Raw genomic sequence first — 16,921 nt, 5'->3', positions numbered from 1 at the left:
TACTATTTTTTTTTTATTATTTAATAATAAATCTGAAGAAGTTTACTATACTTGATATTCCGCACATTAAATCGTGGGTAGAATTATACACTGAGTAGCAATATATCAGCAGTAAATTTTTTTTAGCTAAAAGGAGAGGCGCGAATAATTCTAAATTTAAACTCATATGTTTCTCAAACAACTTCTTTGCCTTTGAATGAATTATTTTAATGATTATCACTATTCATTATCATTATTATATTTTTATCGAATTACAAAGCTAGTGTATTGTTAATTCGATCACGTTTTATGTCATTATTGTACAATTAGTTGTATTTGTTTGGATATAACGTGTGTTTTGTATATATTTATATATTTTATAATATTGTATTACAAGAGACACGGGTAAAAAAAATAAAACATATGTTTATATACATATTATATATACATATATATTTGTTTGATACTTAAGTTTGAGAGACGCTGCTCATAATTATTCGTAGTGTAGTTGTAGTTGAAGTGAGAGTCGAATGACGCGAAAGCGCAACAATGTGTCCCATCGGCGTATTTTCTTTTTTTAATTCTTAAACAACATTTTTTTTATATATTTTTTATCGTCATCACTTGATTATTTTAAATTTAAATTCAAGTCTTTAAATTTTTATTATTTATTTATTGGATTTTTAAAAGCAGGAAATATAAGTAAATTATAATAATAGACTTTTTTTAGATGCAAGTAGAAAGTAAAGAAAAAAAAATAAAATATATGAACCTTAATTTAAATAAAACAGTTTTGGAAGACCTGGTGTCGAATTTTATGGACAACATTCAACAGAAAGTGGCGAGATTGCTGTTACTAAAATTATTCCATTGCCAAATGAGGTAAGAATAATTTATATATATATATATATATATATTTGTATGACAATTATTTTAAAAATTTATCAGTACACAGAAAAAATGGATTTTTTGGTGCAAGAAAAATTTTGAATTATAAATTGAAGTCAAAAATTTTCTTGGGAGTAATTAAAAATTTTTTGCGCCAAGAAATTCTTTTTTCTGTGTATGAATTAAAATATTTTAAGGTGAAAAATAAATTTTAAAGATAAGGATAATTGTAATTTTCAAAAACATATAATTAAATATTTAATAACTTAATTTTAAAAATTAATTAGTTAAATAATAATCTTATATTGTAAACCGGGTATTAAATCTTATAAATACTAATATAACATTTCATCGCGATTCTTTGTTCGCAAGGTAACGGTAAATGTCCGGTTCACGTGACGTAAACATTATACATAATATACTTTCCGCTAGTCTATGTGTATATTTATTTTAAATATTTTATATGCCAAAATTTAATGATACTTAAAGTAGCAGACATTCAAAATTTTTTTTATTTTAAATGAGAGAATAAAATACTTGGAGAAAAAAATTTAAAAAGCGCGGCAATAAAATTTTTTAAAATTTATTTGTGCGTATTTTTAAAATATTTTTTTCTGATCACTAGTAACTTATGTAAATATACTAAAATTTTCGAATGTTTGTTACCTTTAGTGCCATAAAATTTTCTACGTATTAAATACAGTTATAAAAATATATATAATTCAAAATCATGTCTAGATCATCTTAATTAAATGATAAACTCATAGGGAGGTGGGCGGTAAATTAGAATTTAAAATTTAATTGCTGAAGAAGTCCCGCTCTGATTAAAAACTTTGATTAAATCCAATGCACGGAAAAAACAGAATATTAAAAATTAATAAATAATAGTAAAAAGTGGAATCTGTTATCAATAATTAGTACTATTAGGTGCTTAATGCAAAGTAGTTTACTAGTTTTTGTAGATTCCTAAAAACTATCAATTATTTCAAAAAGTAACTAAATATTATTACATTTAGGTATAATACGTGACTTATTAGTGAAAGTTAATTAATTTATGGCATAATCTATTAAGGAGTAACGATTTGTCAAATCAAGAATTACTATCTTAGATACTGATTTTTCCAGCCGAAAATTGAAAAAGTTACAAACTTTTATTTTATAAATTCGATATCACTGATCAATTATTAGCTTAAAATATCATTTATTCATCATTATAAATTAATTTTCAATATACATAAATCGAATAAGTAGTAAATAATAAAATTAAAAATTAGTATACTAGATACTGTTTTTCGCTCATAAAAATACCAAAAATTTTAAACTCTTATTTTATAAATTCTATCCCATTGACTAATAATTAATATAAAATGTTATTTATTCGTTATTATAAATTAATTTATTATACACATATATCGAATAAGTGGTAAATAATGAAATGAAAAATTCGTATACTAGATCTTTATATATTAATATGTGCGTTTACTAATTTTTCGGTTCCTCATTTTTTAAATTTTTCTATGTTTATTTGAATTTAATAATTGTAGATAGCAATTTATCGATTCTTTTTTATATTAATTTTAATATACGAAATTACAAATTTTGCTCTTCTATGTGTATCAAATTTGAATATAAATAATAGCCATTTTGTAATATATATAATGATCCTGGTTTGATATTAGTATCGAATATACTAATTTTAAGTCGAAAATAAACTACGAACTATTCAAAATTTGAGCATCATTTTTTTCCGTGTGGATTGAAACTCAATCGGATTTTTATCAGATTCAATCAGAAACAAACATTCAATTAGAATTGTTCGGAAGCATTTCAAGTATCCGATTTAAATTTTTCAATCAGATTGAATCGGATTTTATAGAAAATAATTTTTTTTTTTTTTTTTTTTTTCAATTATTTGTCCATCGACTCCGATTAAATTCGATAGAAATTTCTTCATCAGCTTCAGTCAAAATATAACAATTTTTTTCTCCGATTAACTTTCAGTCGGATTCATTCGAAACTTTTCGGTTAAACCCGCAAAAAATTAATTGAAAGTCAATCGGAAAATTCCGATTGAATCCGATTAGAATTTTCCAATTTTATTCAACTGGAGTAATAAAGTATCAGAGTAATAAAGAAACGAAACGTCCAATTAATGGTAAAAATGAAATTTAAAATTTAAATATACTGTCCACTTCCCTATAAATTTATCATTCTACTAAATCATAAAAATGAAAATGAAAATCTACAAAATATCTTAAAGTGTTGATGTTAATTAATAAACTCTTCACTGTACAAATGAAATTTGTTATGGGAGTTACTTTTAATTGTTAAGTAAAATACATATAAGTATTATATAGATGTATTGTCTCATTTGGAACAAAGTTGGCGCGTGCGAGTATTCTTTCCGACAATAATAACAACGAAACCTTAAAGGGGTGTTGTATGCACAAGCGTTGTTTGTTTAAAGAATCACACGCGTAGAAATGCGATATATAATATACCGCCTTGACGTTCCGGTTGCTAGAATTCAGTAAAGTGAGGATTGCATAACTCAAAGGGACGCGAACATGCAACTCTGATATATAATATAGTAGGGATAAATATGTATGTATGTTTGCTGTGCAATCTCTCTCAGTGAGAGGAAAAACGAGTAAATAAAATGTATAGAGAAAAAAAAATGATAATAATAGTAAAGTATGCATGAATGTCTGGATCGAGTAAAAAGTACGTACGTTCATCCATGTGTTTAGATACGCACTGATGTGCATGACAAGCACACGTGCGATTAAAAGCCTATATGAATTTTTCTTATTTTTTTTTTTAAATTGTTTACTATTTACATTTATTAAGTTATTGTACGTTGATAAATATTTTTAATATTTGAAGAAAATTATTTGAACTGAGTTGAAATTTAGCTGTAATTACTAGACAAGTAGAAAGTAAACTGAAACTAATGAGATCCGATAATTTTTTACTTGGACGCAAGTAAAAAATGCGAACGCTTAATGATTTTTTTTTAAATTTATGATGGCAATTGTTACTTATGGGTTAGTAATTTTTACTTATGTCTAAACGATAAATTATCAGGTGCCATTAGTTAGTGGGTTCAGTTTACATTCCACGTAATAATTTTTGCTTATTTTTTTTCCGTGAAATTGTAAATGAGTTAAAATCGGTCAGATATATAAACTATAAATTAACTTATTTTTACATAACTTGGAATTTCCGAGTCATAAATGTCATAAAAATTAAACTCACAATTTTTTCTTGTCTATAAGTCAATCAATTTTAAATAGTATTCATTTTAAAGTTGATAGCTATTTGAAAAACCGAAATTTTTATTGAAAATTTTTTTTTTTTTAAGTATAATTAGTTTTTAAATATGAGAAATTTCTTAGCAAGACTTAAATAATGTCACAATTATCAAAAATTCATTACGGTTTTTAACAAAAAAAAAAAAAAATAGTTCTATATTTTAAATATTTTTTGAATTAAAATCCCAGTTCATAAAATTTCCATGAAAATTATGCGAGATCTAAACAATTTTTAACAGTTTGCTATTCACATAAAAAACCACTTTAAAAAAAAAAAAAAAATAGATTCTTAATCTAAAAATTTGAATATTTAAAATTTTCAGTAGAAAATAAAATTTTTTTGAAAGGAATTAACAAATTCTATAAAAACTGATATCATCAAAACCAATGAAATATTGAAATGCATGACAGCTTCTTATCGTCAGCTGATATTTAAAAGCTTGATATAAAAATCTGTCTAATATTATCATAAATATTTTATTCCATAGCTAGTAAACTTTAATAAAAAAATACTACAAACAATACAGTAATTTTTTCAATAAAAAAATAATTCAATTAAGAATTTTAAATTCAAATTCTTGTATCAAAAATCTTTTTTTTCATAACAGTAATTTTTTTTATCATATGATAATATTTATATTTAATTTTAAAAACATTTCATATTATTATTTACGCAATATATAATTTTACTATACATAAAGTTGTGGTTTGTACCGCAGGTTTAGTTTACTGATTTTTAATTGGATAAGACTAATTAGATCGTTCCTTTTGGATTAACAAGAGAGCTTATTATGCACTTGTACTGGGTCAAAGAATAGGATTCTGTGGTTTTACTTAAACTGAATTAACTACTTTAATGTATTATCTACAGAAATGGATCATTTTATTTGATAATTAAATTATAATGAATTAATATTATTTTTGTGAATTTAAAATAAAGTAATAATTTAAATATTAAATTATCAGGGTCGAGTGGTATCTCTGTGCGATGACAATTCATTACATCTCTGGGAAATTAATGAAAATTCTCTTGTCGAGACCAAGTCACTATCGCTGGAGGGTAAATTAAAGAAGATATCTGCCATGTGTCTTGAATCAAGTGGCGACCATCTGTTACTTGGTACTGAAGGTGGTAATATTTATCTACTTGATGTCAAGACCTTTACAATGACTGACAATATCATTTATCAGGACGTTGTAATGCAAAAGTAAGTTATCAATTTATTTAATCACCACATTTTGAATATTTTAGCACAATTATGCTTAATTATAATCAGTCTGTAATGAATACACGACAAAATTTTTAAAATAAAGCTATGCGAGTTGTATTTGGTGTGAATAGATATACCGAAGTCGAAATTATGTTGAAAATTTTAGGCTGGATGTCAATTTATCAACCTTTAATTCGTTTAACACCTGAATATTTATCAAATTACATTAAATTTAATGGTGATTACCATAATTATAATACAAGAAATAGATCGTTGCTACAAATTTCTGTTACTAAAACTATCACTGCTGAAAAATCGATTATTGATAAAGGTTTTTCGTGGTTTAATGATTTACCTAAAAATATTAAGTCAGCAGCAAGTATAAATACATTTAAAAGGCTCCTTAAAGAACATATTAAATTAACTGTTAAAATTTCATAAAATACTTTATATGGATAGTTAGGTAATGATGAAATTTTCAAAAAATTTCGCTATTGTCTATCATAATCTGTAGAGTAGGTTCTAAAAATAGCATTGGTTCAAAACTTTATATATGTATGTACATTAGGCTGATTAAAAAAAATAGACCATTTTTTTCTCGAAACCCTCTATTAAATAGTTACAGGGAGGAGAAATGCCTGTTGAAATATGAGCTCAATATTCAGAGGTCGCTCATCGCAATTTTCTATTTCCCATTTAAATAACATGAAAAAAAAATTTAAGCTTAGAATTTTATACCTCGGCAATGACTCATTGTACAGACAAGCTCAGGATATAATTTCATAGGAAATCAAACGCTCTACAATAAAAGTCTCTTATCATTTTTCGATAAATTCATCTGTTCAAAAGTTATTACACAGAAAAAAAAATATCTTGAGTCAAGAAAATATTTTTGAAGACAAACGGTTTCGGGAACCAAGTCAAGATTTTCTTGAGCCAAGAGAATTTGTCTTGGTTAAAAAAAAGTCGTCTTGGTCGGAGAAGATTTCTACTTTATCTGAGAAAATTTAGGTCTCCAAAAAAATTTTCTTGAATCAAGAATATTTATCTTCAGTCGAGAATTTCTTTTTTTCTGTGTAGAGTTTGAAATCAAATTTACAGTAAATTTCGAGATCTTTTTACTTTTCCGGCAAAACTATCAGACTTATCACAAAATATCATAATACCTTTTTTGTAGACAGTTTTATTCTTCACAAATTATCTCTGATAAAGTTTTTCAAAATCCCGCATTGTGTTCTAGTTATTTTCATTTTAATGTCAAGCTCTTAAAAAAAATAGTGTTCTAATCGATTTCAAGGGAAATTTTTAAAATTTTAATGAAAATTTAAATTTACATGATTAATTTTTGTGCAATGGTCAAAATTTCATTCCATTGTCAGCAACAAAAATTGATTTTTAATTTAATTTTATTTTAAAACTTCAAAATTTTGGATTTTTTAAAATTTATTTACTTCCCAGCGTTCCCGAAGATTACAAAAAGAATCCTGGCGCAGTTGAAGCCATTGCCGAACAACCTGGACACCCTGACAGTATCTTGATTGGTTACAACCGAGGATTGATGGTACTGTGGAACAAAGCGACTCCAGGTGCTCAGCAGGTAATAAAAAAATATAAAATAAAACAAAAAGCAGTAGTTAGTTTGAATAAATGAACACATATTAATATAAATAGTAAGTAATATTATTAATTAGCTTAAAATTATTCTTACTGTTTGTGTCTGGTGGATTTGGCGAACATGTGAGTGCAGCTGATGGGTTTGTTTTCCCGTGCACAGACATTCATCTCAGCGCAGCAGCTGGAATCAGTTCACTGGGTATCTGAGAATAGATTCGTTTCATCTCACAATGATGGATCCTATGCATTTTGGAGCCCTGGAAGTGATGTTACTTCAGAGCCAACGACACTTTATGGTCCATTTCCATGTAAAGCTGTTTCGAAAATTCTTGTCTATAGCATGCCAGAGTGAGTTTACCTTCTATATATTTATACCATTATAAAAGTTATATTTTATCTTACACTATATAATGAGTGTCATTCGTTCCACAGCGATGATGAAATTATTTTATTCTCCGGCGGGATGCCACGTTCGAGTTTCGGAGATCGACACACCATAACGGCAATGACAAAAACCAAGCATGTCGTTTTCGACTTGACTTCCAAGGTAATCGACTTTTTTGTAGTAACACCCAAGGTTGATGAAGACAGCAAAGATTTGTCAAACTCTCCGGAAGCATTGATTATCCTGGCAGAAGAAGAAGTTATTGCTATTGATCTTACCGATCCTGATTGGAGGATGATGGCCTTGCCTTATCTTGTTTCACTTCACGCCAGTGCTGTAAGATATTTTACTTGCTCTACTTAAAATGAAAAAAAAACATATGTATACTAGACTGTGTCAAATGAAGTCGATATTTTCTTTTTGATCCCATACAAAAATTACGTTGTATGTAACAAAAAAAAATTGGGTACCAAGTTGGGCCTTTCAACTCAATTACAAAACGCGCGCTCGCTTAAATAAGATTTCCCATTTAAAAAACATGGGGAATAATTCAACTTTGAAATTTTATAACTCGTTAACGGATTAACGAATTTAAACGAACATAACCTAATTTCGTATAGAATTTGATACTCTACAAAAAAGGTCTCATAATTTTTTGATAAATCTAACCGTTCAAAAGTTATTTAAGTTTAAATTCAAATTTATGGTAAATTTATCGTTTTTTTTACTTTTCCAGCAAAACTATCAGTTTTATCGCAACATGTCGTAGGAACTTTCTTGTAGATCATTTTTTAACAATTCAAATTTTTAGCAATTCAATCTGATAATTTTTGAATCTGTTAAAAAATTACAGGTTTTACAAATTAATTATTTGGATAAAAACTGAAATTTTCGTAAAAAAGTAACTTTTGAAGGTTAGATTTTTTAAAAAATTATAGGAGATCTTTTTCGTAAAGCATTCGATTCCCTACAAAAATAAATTATAGTCGTGTCAATTTATCAATCCATTAACGAGTTATGAAATTTTAATTGAAAAAAAAAAAATTTCCATGTTATTTAAATACGAAATCTTCTTTAAGCGAGCGCGCGTTTTGTAATTGAGTTGAAAGGCCCAACTTAGTACCCAATTTTATTTATATTACACTCAACGTAATTTCCGTATGGGACCAAAAAATAAGTATCAATTTTTTTCGGCAATCTAGTATATACATGTCTAATTATTATGCTCTTAAACTAAATAATTAACGTACGCAATTTATCTCAGGTCACTTGCTCTCAACATGTGCCCAATATTCCCTCTGAATTATGGGACTCAGTAATATCCGCTGGAAAATCACAGACGGAACATTTGTATTCAAACAAAGAATGGCCTATCGATGGTGGAATATTGCTCTGTAAAAAATCACCAGAAGACGATAAAGCAAAATCTCGTGAATTTTTATTGACCGGTCACGAAGACGGAACAATAAGATTTTGGGATGCTTCCGATGTAGCACTCACTCCCTTATACAAATATAATTCATCGCTTATATTTACTGGTGAACATCTTGATGTACTTGAACAGTCTCAAGACGATGATGACGATGACGATTGGCCGCCTTTTAGAAAAGTCGGTACATTTGACCCTTATTCAGATGACCCACGTCTTGCTGTTAAGAAAGTAATGCTTTGCCCATTATCATCAACGCTCGTAGTTGCTGGTACCGCTGGTCATATTATCACTGCAAACATATCATCCGAACAAATAAGCAAAGAAATAAAAGCTGTGACTATGAACATCGTCAATGATCGCGATGGTTTTGTATGGAAAGGACACGATCATTTACCAGTTAGAACAGAGTCCGTCTCATTTAGCGTTGGTTTTCAACCACAGAGTTTAGTCCAACTTTATCCACCCGCACAAGTAACAGCACTAGCTATTCACACTGAATGGGGACTTATTGCTGCTGGTACTGCCCACGGTCTCGCAGTATTTGATTACATAAGAGGTAAATCAGTTACCGTTAAATGCACACTGAATCCAAATGATTTATCTGGATCGGGTGATACTCCAATATCTCGAAGAAAATCATTTAAAAAATCACTAAGAGAATCATTCAGAAGACTTAGAAAGGGTAGATCGCAACGACGACCAAATGCAAATACAAGTCCCACGCGAAATACCATAACCGTTGAAAAAAAGAAAGAAATATCACCAGTGGCAGCATCACCAAGTGGAGATTTATCTCCAGTAGATATAAAACCTGTTGAACGACAAGTAGAAGCTCGTCCAGTTGACGATGCCTTGGGTTCAATGGTCCGTAGTGTTTATTTTGCTCGTAGTTTTATAATCAGCATGCAAAACACAACACCAACTCTTTGGGCAGGTACTAACAACGGTACTGTGTATGTATTTACGTTGGGTATTCCAGCTGGAGCAAGGCGTAACGAAGACGACGTAAATTGCACGCTTGGTAAAGAGATACAATTGAAGCATCGCGCTCCCGTGATTGCAATAACAATACTTGATGGTTCAAATGTTCCATTGCCGGAAGCATTTGAGGTGGAGAAGGGCGTGACTGCTGGACCGGACATGACCGCACCTCATCGAGTTGTCATTGCCAGTGAAGAACAGTTCAAGATATTCAATCTTCCATCGCTAAAACCTTTTTGCAAATACAAGCTTACTGCTCACGAAGGCTCGAGAGTACGTAAAACAGGTTTTGCTAAGTTCACGTGCCCTATTGAACCCGCGGGTGTACACGAAGAAACTTGTCTTCTTTGTCTTACTAATCTGGGTGATTGTCTGGTTCTTGGAATCCCGGAACTCAGAAGACAGATAAATGCTGCTGCAATTAAACGTGAAGATATAAATGGCATTTCGTCATTGACATTTACTAAAGCTGGAGAAGCATTGTATCTTCATTCAAGTTCGGAATTACAGCGTATATCTGTGTCAGCGACTAAAGGAACGAGAGCACACTGTGCATTAAATTTACCACCGAATGCTCGTTCAGTACCAGAACCACCGACCCCCGCTGAAGAAGTACAAGATGAGGTTACTGTTGAGTCTCCGCCTGAAAAAGAAACAGAGTCACAGGACAACGAAAGCGCGCCAGCACCGCGTATTCTTGAAAATGGTGTTGGATCAAGTAAGTTGTTATTTTATTTATTATTATCTTTTTTTTCATATATAAAATGGGGCTCATCATGTGTTACTAAAAAAAAATCAAATGCTTGGCATACTTAATAATATTTATATATAATATACCTATTGTTCGTTGTTGTGCTTGTCTGTTTACCCAGTCTCAATTAAATTAACAATAGTTAAATAGGATTACTGGTTATGCCCGAGTGAGCAGAGCAGTTAGCAAGGGTTTGAATGAGAATATGATAATTAACTTAAGCGACTTTCCAATATTTAATATTTTAGCACATAGCGGTGAAACGTCGAAAGATTCAACGCTGAGACCGGGAGCTAGCAGCAATGACGTCAATGGTGAAGATGACCGCCAGGATCGCAGTTCAATTGGCGATATTACTATTGACAGTGTTAAAGATCATTTACTGTAAGTAATACTGCGTAGATATTAGTTTATAATTTTTAGTTCAAAATTTTCTAGATTTTCAAGGAAATTTTATATAATTTATTTATTTTACGGGAATTCTCTTAAATAAAAATTGACTACATATATGACTATATATGGAGTATATTTGATCATATATGACAGTATATAGTTATAAATGGCCAAATATAGATATTGGCAATATGTGACCAAATATGACTATATATAGCGATATATGGAAATTGGCATTATGTGGCCACATATAACTATATAGTAGGGGTGTGCGAATATTCGAATTTACGAATTATTCGACACGAATTCGACATTTCAAATTATTCGAAGATTTTTGAATAATTCGTAGATTATCGAATACTTCGTAAATTATCGCATAAATCGTGAGTTTTCAAATTATTTGGACGTTTATAATTTTTGGTTCATGACATTGTTTATTTTATTGTTCTCATTATATCAAACATATGACAAACTATTGTGAATTTTTTTAATTGTTTTATTTCAAAACTATATCAAAAAGTACTCAAGGAAATAAAACTTCTAAATGGAAATTTAGAACTGCCTAACACTTAAATTTAAAAAAATGTTAACGATTTCTACGGAAGCAATAAAATTCAATGGAATTGATATTTATTATACTTTATACACTGTAAAATTTGGCGGAGTGAACGCGGATACTAAAGCTTCAGAATAGAAATAAACTATTCAAAGGATTCAAATTGTGCAACAAGTTCAAATAGTTTAAAAATCAGCGAATAATTCAAAAAGTTATGAATTGTTAAGAAATTTTCGAATAATTCTAATCGAATAGCACTATTCGAACGCTAATCGCACATCCCTACTATATAGTCATGTAAAAAGTGGGCATATAACCTATATAAATATATACAGCCATATATAACGTATATAAGTATATGCAGCCATATATGATCTATATAAGTATATACAATCATATATTGCCAATTTCCATACAGTGCTCCATATGATTTGTTTTTCCGGCAATGTCGATTTATTTAAATAATTTAAAACATTAAAGCGTAATCCAATAAAAATACAATAAGACTATTTTTAAATATATGAACTATTTTATTTAAGCTTTAAAATAATTATTATTTAAAATTGGTTCACTTATGAACTATAAAAAAAATTATTGAACTAAAATAAAATAAAATACATTATGATATAAATTTTTATGACATTTATCACTTGAAAATTTGAAGTAATGTAAAGATAAAGTATAAATTAGTTCATTTATATCTTATGCTTATGGTTGATTTAAATTTTTTAATTTCAAATAATTTGCTTTAAATTTGAATGAAAATTTGTAATATTAATTGAGTAGTTGGCTTTTTAAAATTCGTTTATTTATTTTTATTTTATTTGTCGCCTAATTATTACCGTTATTGCGTACTTGCCATGCTCTGGCAGTAACAGTTCACTTTTTAGAAACGCTACCTCCTCTGAGGATCTTCACAACCGATTAGCCGGATTAAAAATGGAAGTTACGTCTCGTACATCTGAAATATCGACACAAAATCAATCGTTGGTTGTTAAAACAACAACGGTAATCTCACAGACTTCTAGCAACGGCACTGCCAATGGTGACGTAGAAACGACTGAAATGAATGAATCCCAACAAGTTAACAGTAAGTTTTATTATCTTGGATTACATACTATAAAGTTATGTTTACCCGACTAGTAATTTTGTTTAACCGTTATACTTATTATTATTTAATTTTAATACTTTAGTGAATGCCAGTAGTTTAGGATATTCCAGTATTTTAAATAATCCTGTTACTTCAAATTTTTATTCTTTACAACCCTTTATATTATATTTCTATTATTTTTTTAAATAATATATAACAACTTAAAATATAGTATAGAAATGTGCAAACCATTAGAACTTAAATATTATTCGTATCAAATACAATAATTGGCATTTCAAAAATCCAAATTATAAATGAAAATTTTTTTTCGAAATAATATCAAATTCTTGTTAGAGGTTAATAAAATTCAAATACTGCAATATACAATACAAGATAATTATCGTTTAATAGTCTAATGTAAAAAGCCGAGTTTATTATCATTTCATTTTAAATTTAAACCGCGGGAAAAAAATTCGAAAATGCCCTAGTGGATCCGAATCACGGTAAATTACGGCATTTACTGTAAATTACCATGTTTTGCCACAAAATATTGCATTGGTCGGAAAATTTGCCGCCTTTACGGTAATTTACAGTAATATAGGTAAGTTACCATATTTTACTGTGAAAACGACACAATATTTTACATTACGGTAAAATGCTGTCATTTTGCAGTAAAATTTGCGGCATTTTACCGGAACACGAAACAGTACTTCTCAGTACGGTAAAATACCGCAGTAAAATACATCAGCATTGTCGGACATTTACGATAATTCACTACATCGTTATCAGAAAAATGCCGTGATTTACTGCAAATTACCATAATTTACCGTAATTTGAATCCGCTAGGGTATTTCGCATGGAAAACTTTCAATTTCAAGACAATTTTGAGCTTTAACTTGAATTTTTTTTTATTCTTAACAATTCAAAACTAAAAATAACCTTCAGCTAAATAGTTTCTGTAAACAATTATTGAACTTTGATAAAATATATTTACAAAAAATTCTTTTTAATAGTTTTCAGTTGGTAAACAATTTAGAAAAATACAATTCGACGTTCTAATTAAAACACTATAAATGAAATTTATTTTTAGATGAAAAAAAAATTTTCAAATTACTTTTATTTCGCATAGATAGAAATGGAGTTAGACAATTTGCTAATTAGAACGTCGAATTTTTAATTATTTCTAAATATTTTTGCAAACAGTTAAAAAATTCTTTGGGAACTCGATCCCAAATTTTTCTCAAAAATTCAAATTATCTCAAATTTAAATCTTCACACAAAAAATTTTTCCATCATTTCTATAATTTTTGTTACTTAACTAGAATTAGATAATTCAAAAAAATTTGAATTAAAAATTAAATCGCATAATTTGAAGTTCTGAATTATTTAATTTGATTCCACTTCGCATATTCCGAGCCCTGTATTAAAAAATTTTAATTATTATTTTTAAGTTCTGAATGTTATTCAAAATTTTATTATTATTATTTCATTTATTTTATAAATTTATAAAATAGGCACTTCGATAGAACGAGAAATACGCAGTGGTACTGAAACAACAACAACGCATGCTACCATTACACTTCCACCAAATGTTGAGGTCAGCTCAATAAAATTTTTATTTTATTTTATTTATTATTACTGCCATTACTTTATATTATTTAATTTATTAAAACTTAATGTATATAATATCCTCTACACTTTTATTGCTTTTGCTATGTCTCCACATATATATGTTATAAAATGTCCGATAATAATTTGCACGACAATGCATTTATCATTTTATTCTGTGTGTACTTATACAACCATTAAATAATTAATTAATTAAAAAGTAATAAAATGTAAATATATATTTAATTTACAGATTAGCGCAGCAGATCTTGCTAATTTGGAAACCGTTCAGACGACAACAATAACAACTGAAAAGTCTAAAACACCAGTGACAAGATCTGAAGAAGTCAGATCATAAATAAAATATAAATGCTTCCAATTGATAAATGAACCAATTATTTCTTTTACATATTGTACAGTGCTTATATATATGCACACGTGACAGTAAAATAAGCTGGACAAAACGAACCCCGAACTGACAAGTGAACAAAAGTGTGTACACATACGATAGATAGAATTTATACACCAATAGATTATATTTAAAAAAAAAAAAAATTATAAAAAAAAAAAGTACTCGTGTAAAAAAAATTCCTTTCAAAAGTTCGACTATGGAACTTTTAAACATGACAGATTACAACTTTTACTAGAACTTTTTTTGAGCTTTTGTAGTTTTGATAGTAAATAAAAAAGAATTTATCTAGAACTATATTTATATGAGCGAATTTTGAGTAAAAAAAAAATGTGTTTAAGATACATTTCTTAAAATGTATTTTTACCCTGGTTCTGAAAAAGTTCAAAAATCTCTAATTTGAAACTTCGCTTTCTAATAAAAACTTTTTTGAAACGGGTTTAAAATGTAGTACGAATACGTTTTCGAAAATATGCCCGGGTAAAAAAAAAAATTATATATAATTATATGGAAAATGGCCCAAGATAATTACATATAATTATATATAATTTCTATATGATTATATCTAAAAAAAAACTATTATATATATTTATGTATAATTACATTAGGCCATTATTTATATATAGTTGTATATAATTATATATTACTATGTCTAACTATATATGGATTATATGTAATAAGATATAAATTACATACAATTATATATAATTTCTACATGATTATATCTAAAAAAACCATTATATATATTTATATAATTACAATAGACCATTATTTATATATAATTTTTTTCCCGCGCATGTTTTGAAAATGAACTTTTGTAGATTGAAAATTTGCTCATATAAATAAAGTCCTAAATAAACTTTTTTTTTTAGCATCAAAATTAAAAAAATTTCACTCGAAGTTTTAATCTGTTCAAATTTATAAATTCCACATGTCAAACTTTTTTGTAACGAATTTTTTTTACACAGGTAAAACAAAAAAAAAGAAAACTAGATTTTTACGCGAATATAGTATTACTTTGTACGCCATTAGCATACAAAATTAAACGGCAATTCGAACAACGCTATAATACATGAAAATTAAATATTTTCAATTTTATTTACTAATAATAATTATTATTATTAACTTTTGTTTTTATGCATTTTAATTAATTCGTCCAAGTATAACTATTCTTAATTACTTTAATGACGGCCTATATCACCTGTATACTTACGCATTTATTTAAGTAAAAGGTGATATGAAATTTAAAATTGAAAAAATAAAATGTTTTTCCTAGATCAGTATTTAAATTTTCGAGCAGCTCACGATGCTTTTTATTCTATTACTTATTTTTGTTTTAATTGCTAATTAACTTTACTTAAATTTAAATAGATTAATTATTTTATAAGACTTTGAATAATAAATGACATGCAGGAATTACATTGAAATTAAACAAATACAATAAAATAATAATTAACGAAATCACTTAAATTTTTTTAGTAAGAAATATATTGTATTAAAAAAATGTATATTTTTTATTAATGTTGCTTAATAATTAAGTCTACTTTCTTCTTATCACTACAGTTACTGAACTGTTAATCATTTTAATTAAATTCATGAAAAATGACTTTTTATAAATAATTATAATTATTGACTGTCTTAATTTTAAATTATCACTATTATTATATTTTATGTTTATTGCTAACGAATCTAATGACGTTATAAAAATAATAAATGTAATCATAATTAATTTGCAAAAGTAATCAATTAGGGGTTACAAAATATGACTTATGTACGCACTATAAATTCTTTAGCTTCCACATATGCTTTTAATTATTTTTTTTATAATTTTAATTAAAAAAAAATCACATAAAGGGGGGGAAGAGGGTTTGAGGAAAAATTTTTAGTTGCCGTTATAAAAAAGTTTTCATTTTTTGCGGGCAAAATGGGGCACCCTCTAAAAAAGGCGAAAAAGAAAAAACTTGAAAATTAAATAAATTTGATTAAATCAAATTTTCTTGTGAGTAATTTACATAAAGAAAAATTATGACAATGAAGTTAGCAAACATTTGGATTTTTTTTAGCAAAAAAATAAATATTGAAAAAAATATTTTGAAAAATTGCACTTACGGTCTATCAAATTTTCTACATGTGCATATTTTTAGAAATATTTATTTTTATTATGTATCTGTTAAAAAAATTTATTTAAATTTCAAATGTCTGCTAGCTTTTTTGTCATAGAAAAATTACATTTCATTTAATAATGACACAGACGTTAACCGACGTCTGATAATTTTTGACGTTTTTTTAGAAATGATAAATTATAAAAAA

At 27.5% G+C, this 16,921-nt stretch overlaps 1 protein-coding gene across 4 annotated transcripts in view; it reads left to right on the top strand.

Annotated features, from left to right (window-relative positions):
* Positions 1–16,921, top strand: part of LOC103569067 (lethal(2) giant larvae protein) — a 26,400-nt gene extending 9,479 nt beyond the window's left edge. For 2 of the 4 annotated variants that reach the window (XM_014441413.2, XM_053738932.1), the window contains 10 exons: positions 771–861; positions 5,148–5,389; positions 6,851–6,989; positions 7,140–7,354; positions 7,439–7,727; positions 8,656–10,522; positions 10,804–10,939; positions 12,377–12,594; positions 14,109–14,191; positions 14,456–16,921. In XM_014441413.2, the coding sequence (XP_014296899.1) occupies positions 771–861; positions 5,148–5,389; positions 6,851–6,989; positions 7,140–7,354; positions 7,439–7,727; positions 8,656–10,522; positions 10,804–10,939; positions 12,377–12,594; positions 14,109–14,191; positions 14,456–14,560 (3,385 nt within the window). In that variant the 3' untranslated portion in view covers positions 14,561–16,921. The remainder of the gene's footprint in view (positions 1–770; positions 862–5,147; positions 5,390–6,850; positions 6,990–7,139; positions 7,355–7,438; positions 7,728–8,655; positions 10,523–10,803; positions 10,940–12,376; positions 12,595–14,108; positions 14,192–14,455) is intronic. The other 2 variants (XM_008546155.3, XM_014441415.2) reach the window with 2 other exon arrangements.

Source organism: Microplitis demolitor, chromosome 5, assembly GCF_026212275.2.
Source record: "Microplitis demolitor isolate Queensland-Clemson2020A chromosome 5, iyMicDemo2.1a, whole genome shotgun sequence".
In the NCBI taxonomy this organism is placed as follows: Eukaryota; Metazoa; Arthropoda; class Insecta; order Hymenoptera; family Braconidae; genus Microplitis; species Microplitis demolitor.
This window is presented reverse-complemented; position numbering and strand designations above follow the sequence as displayed.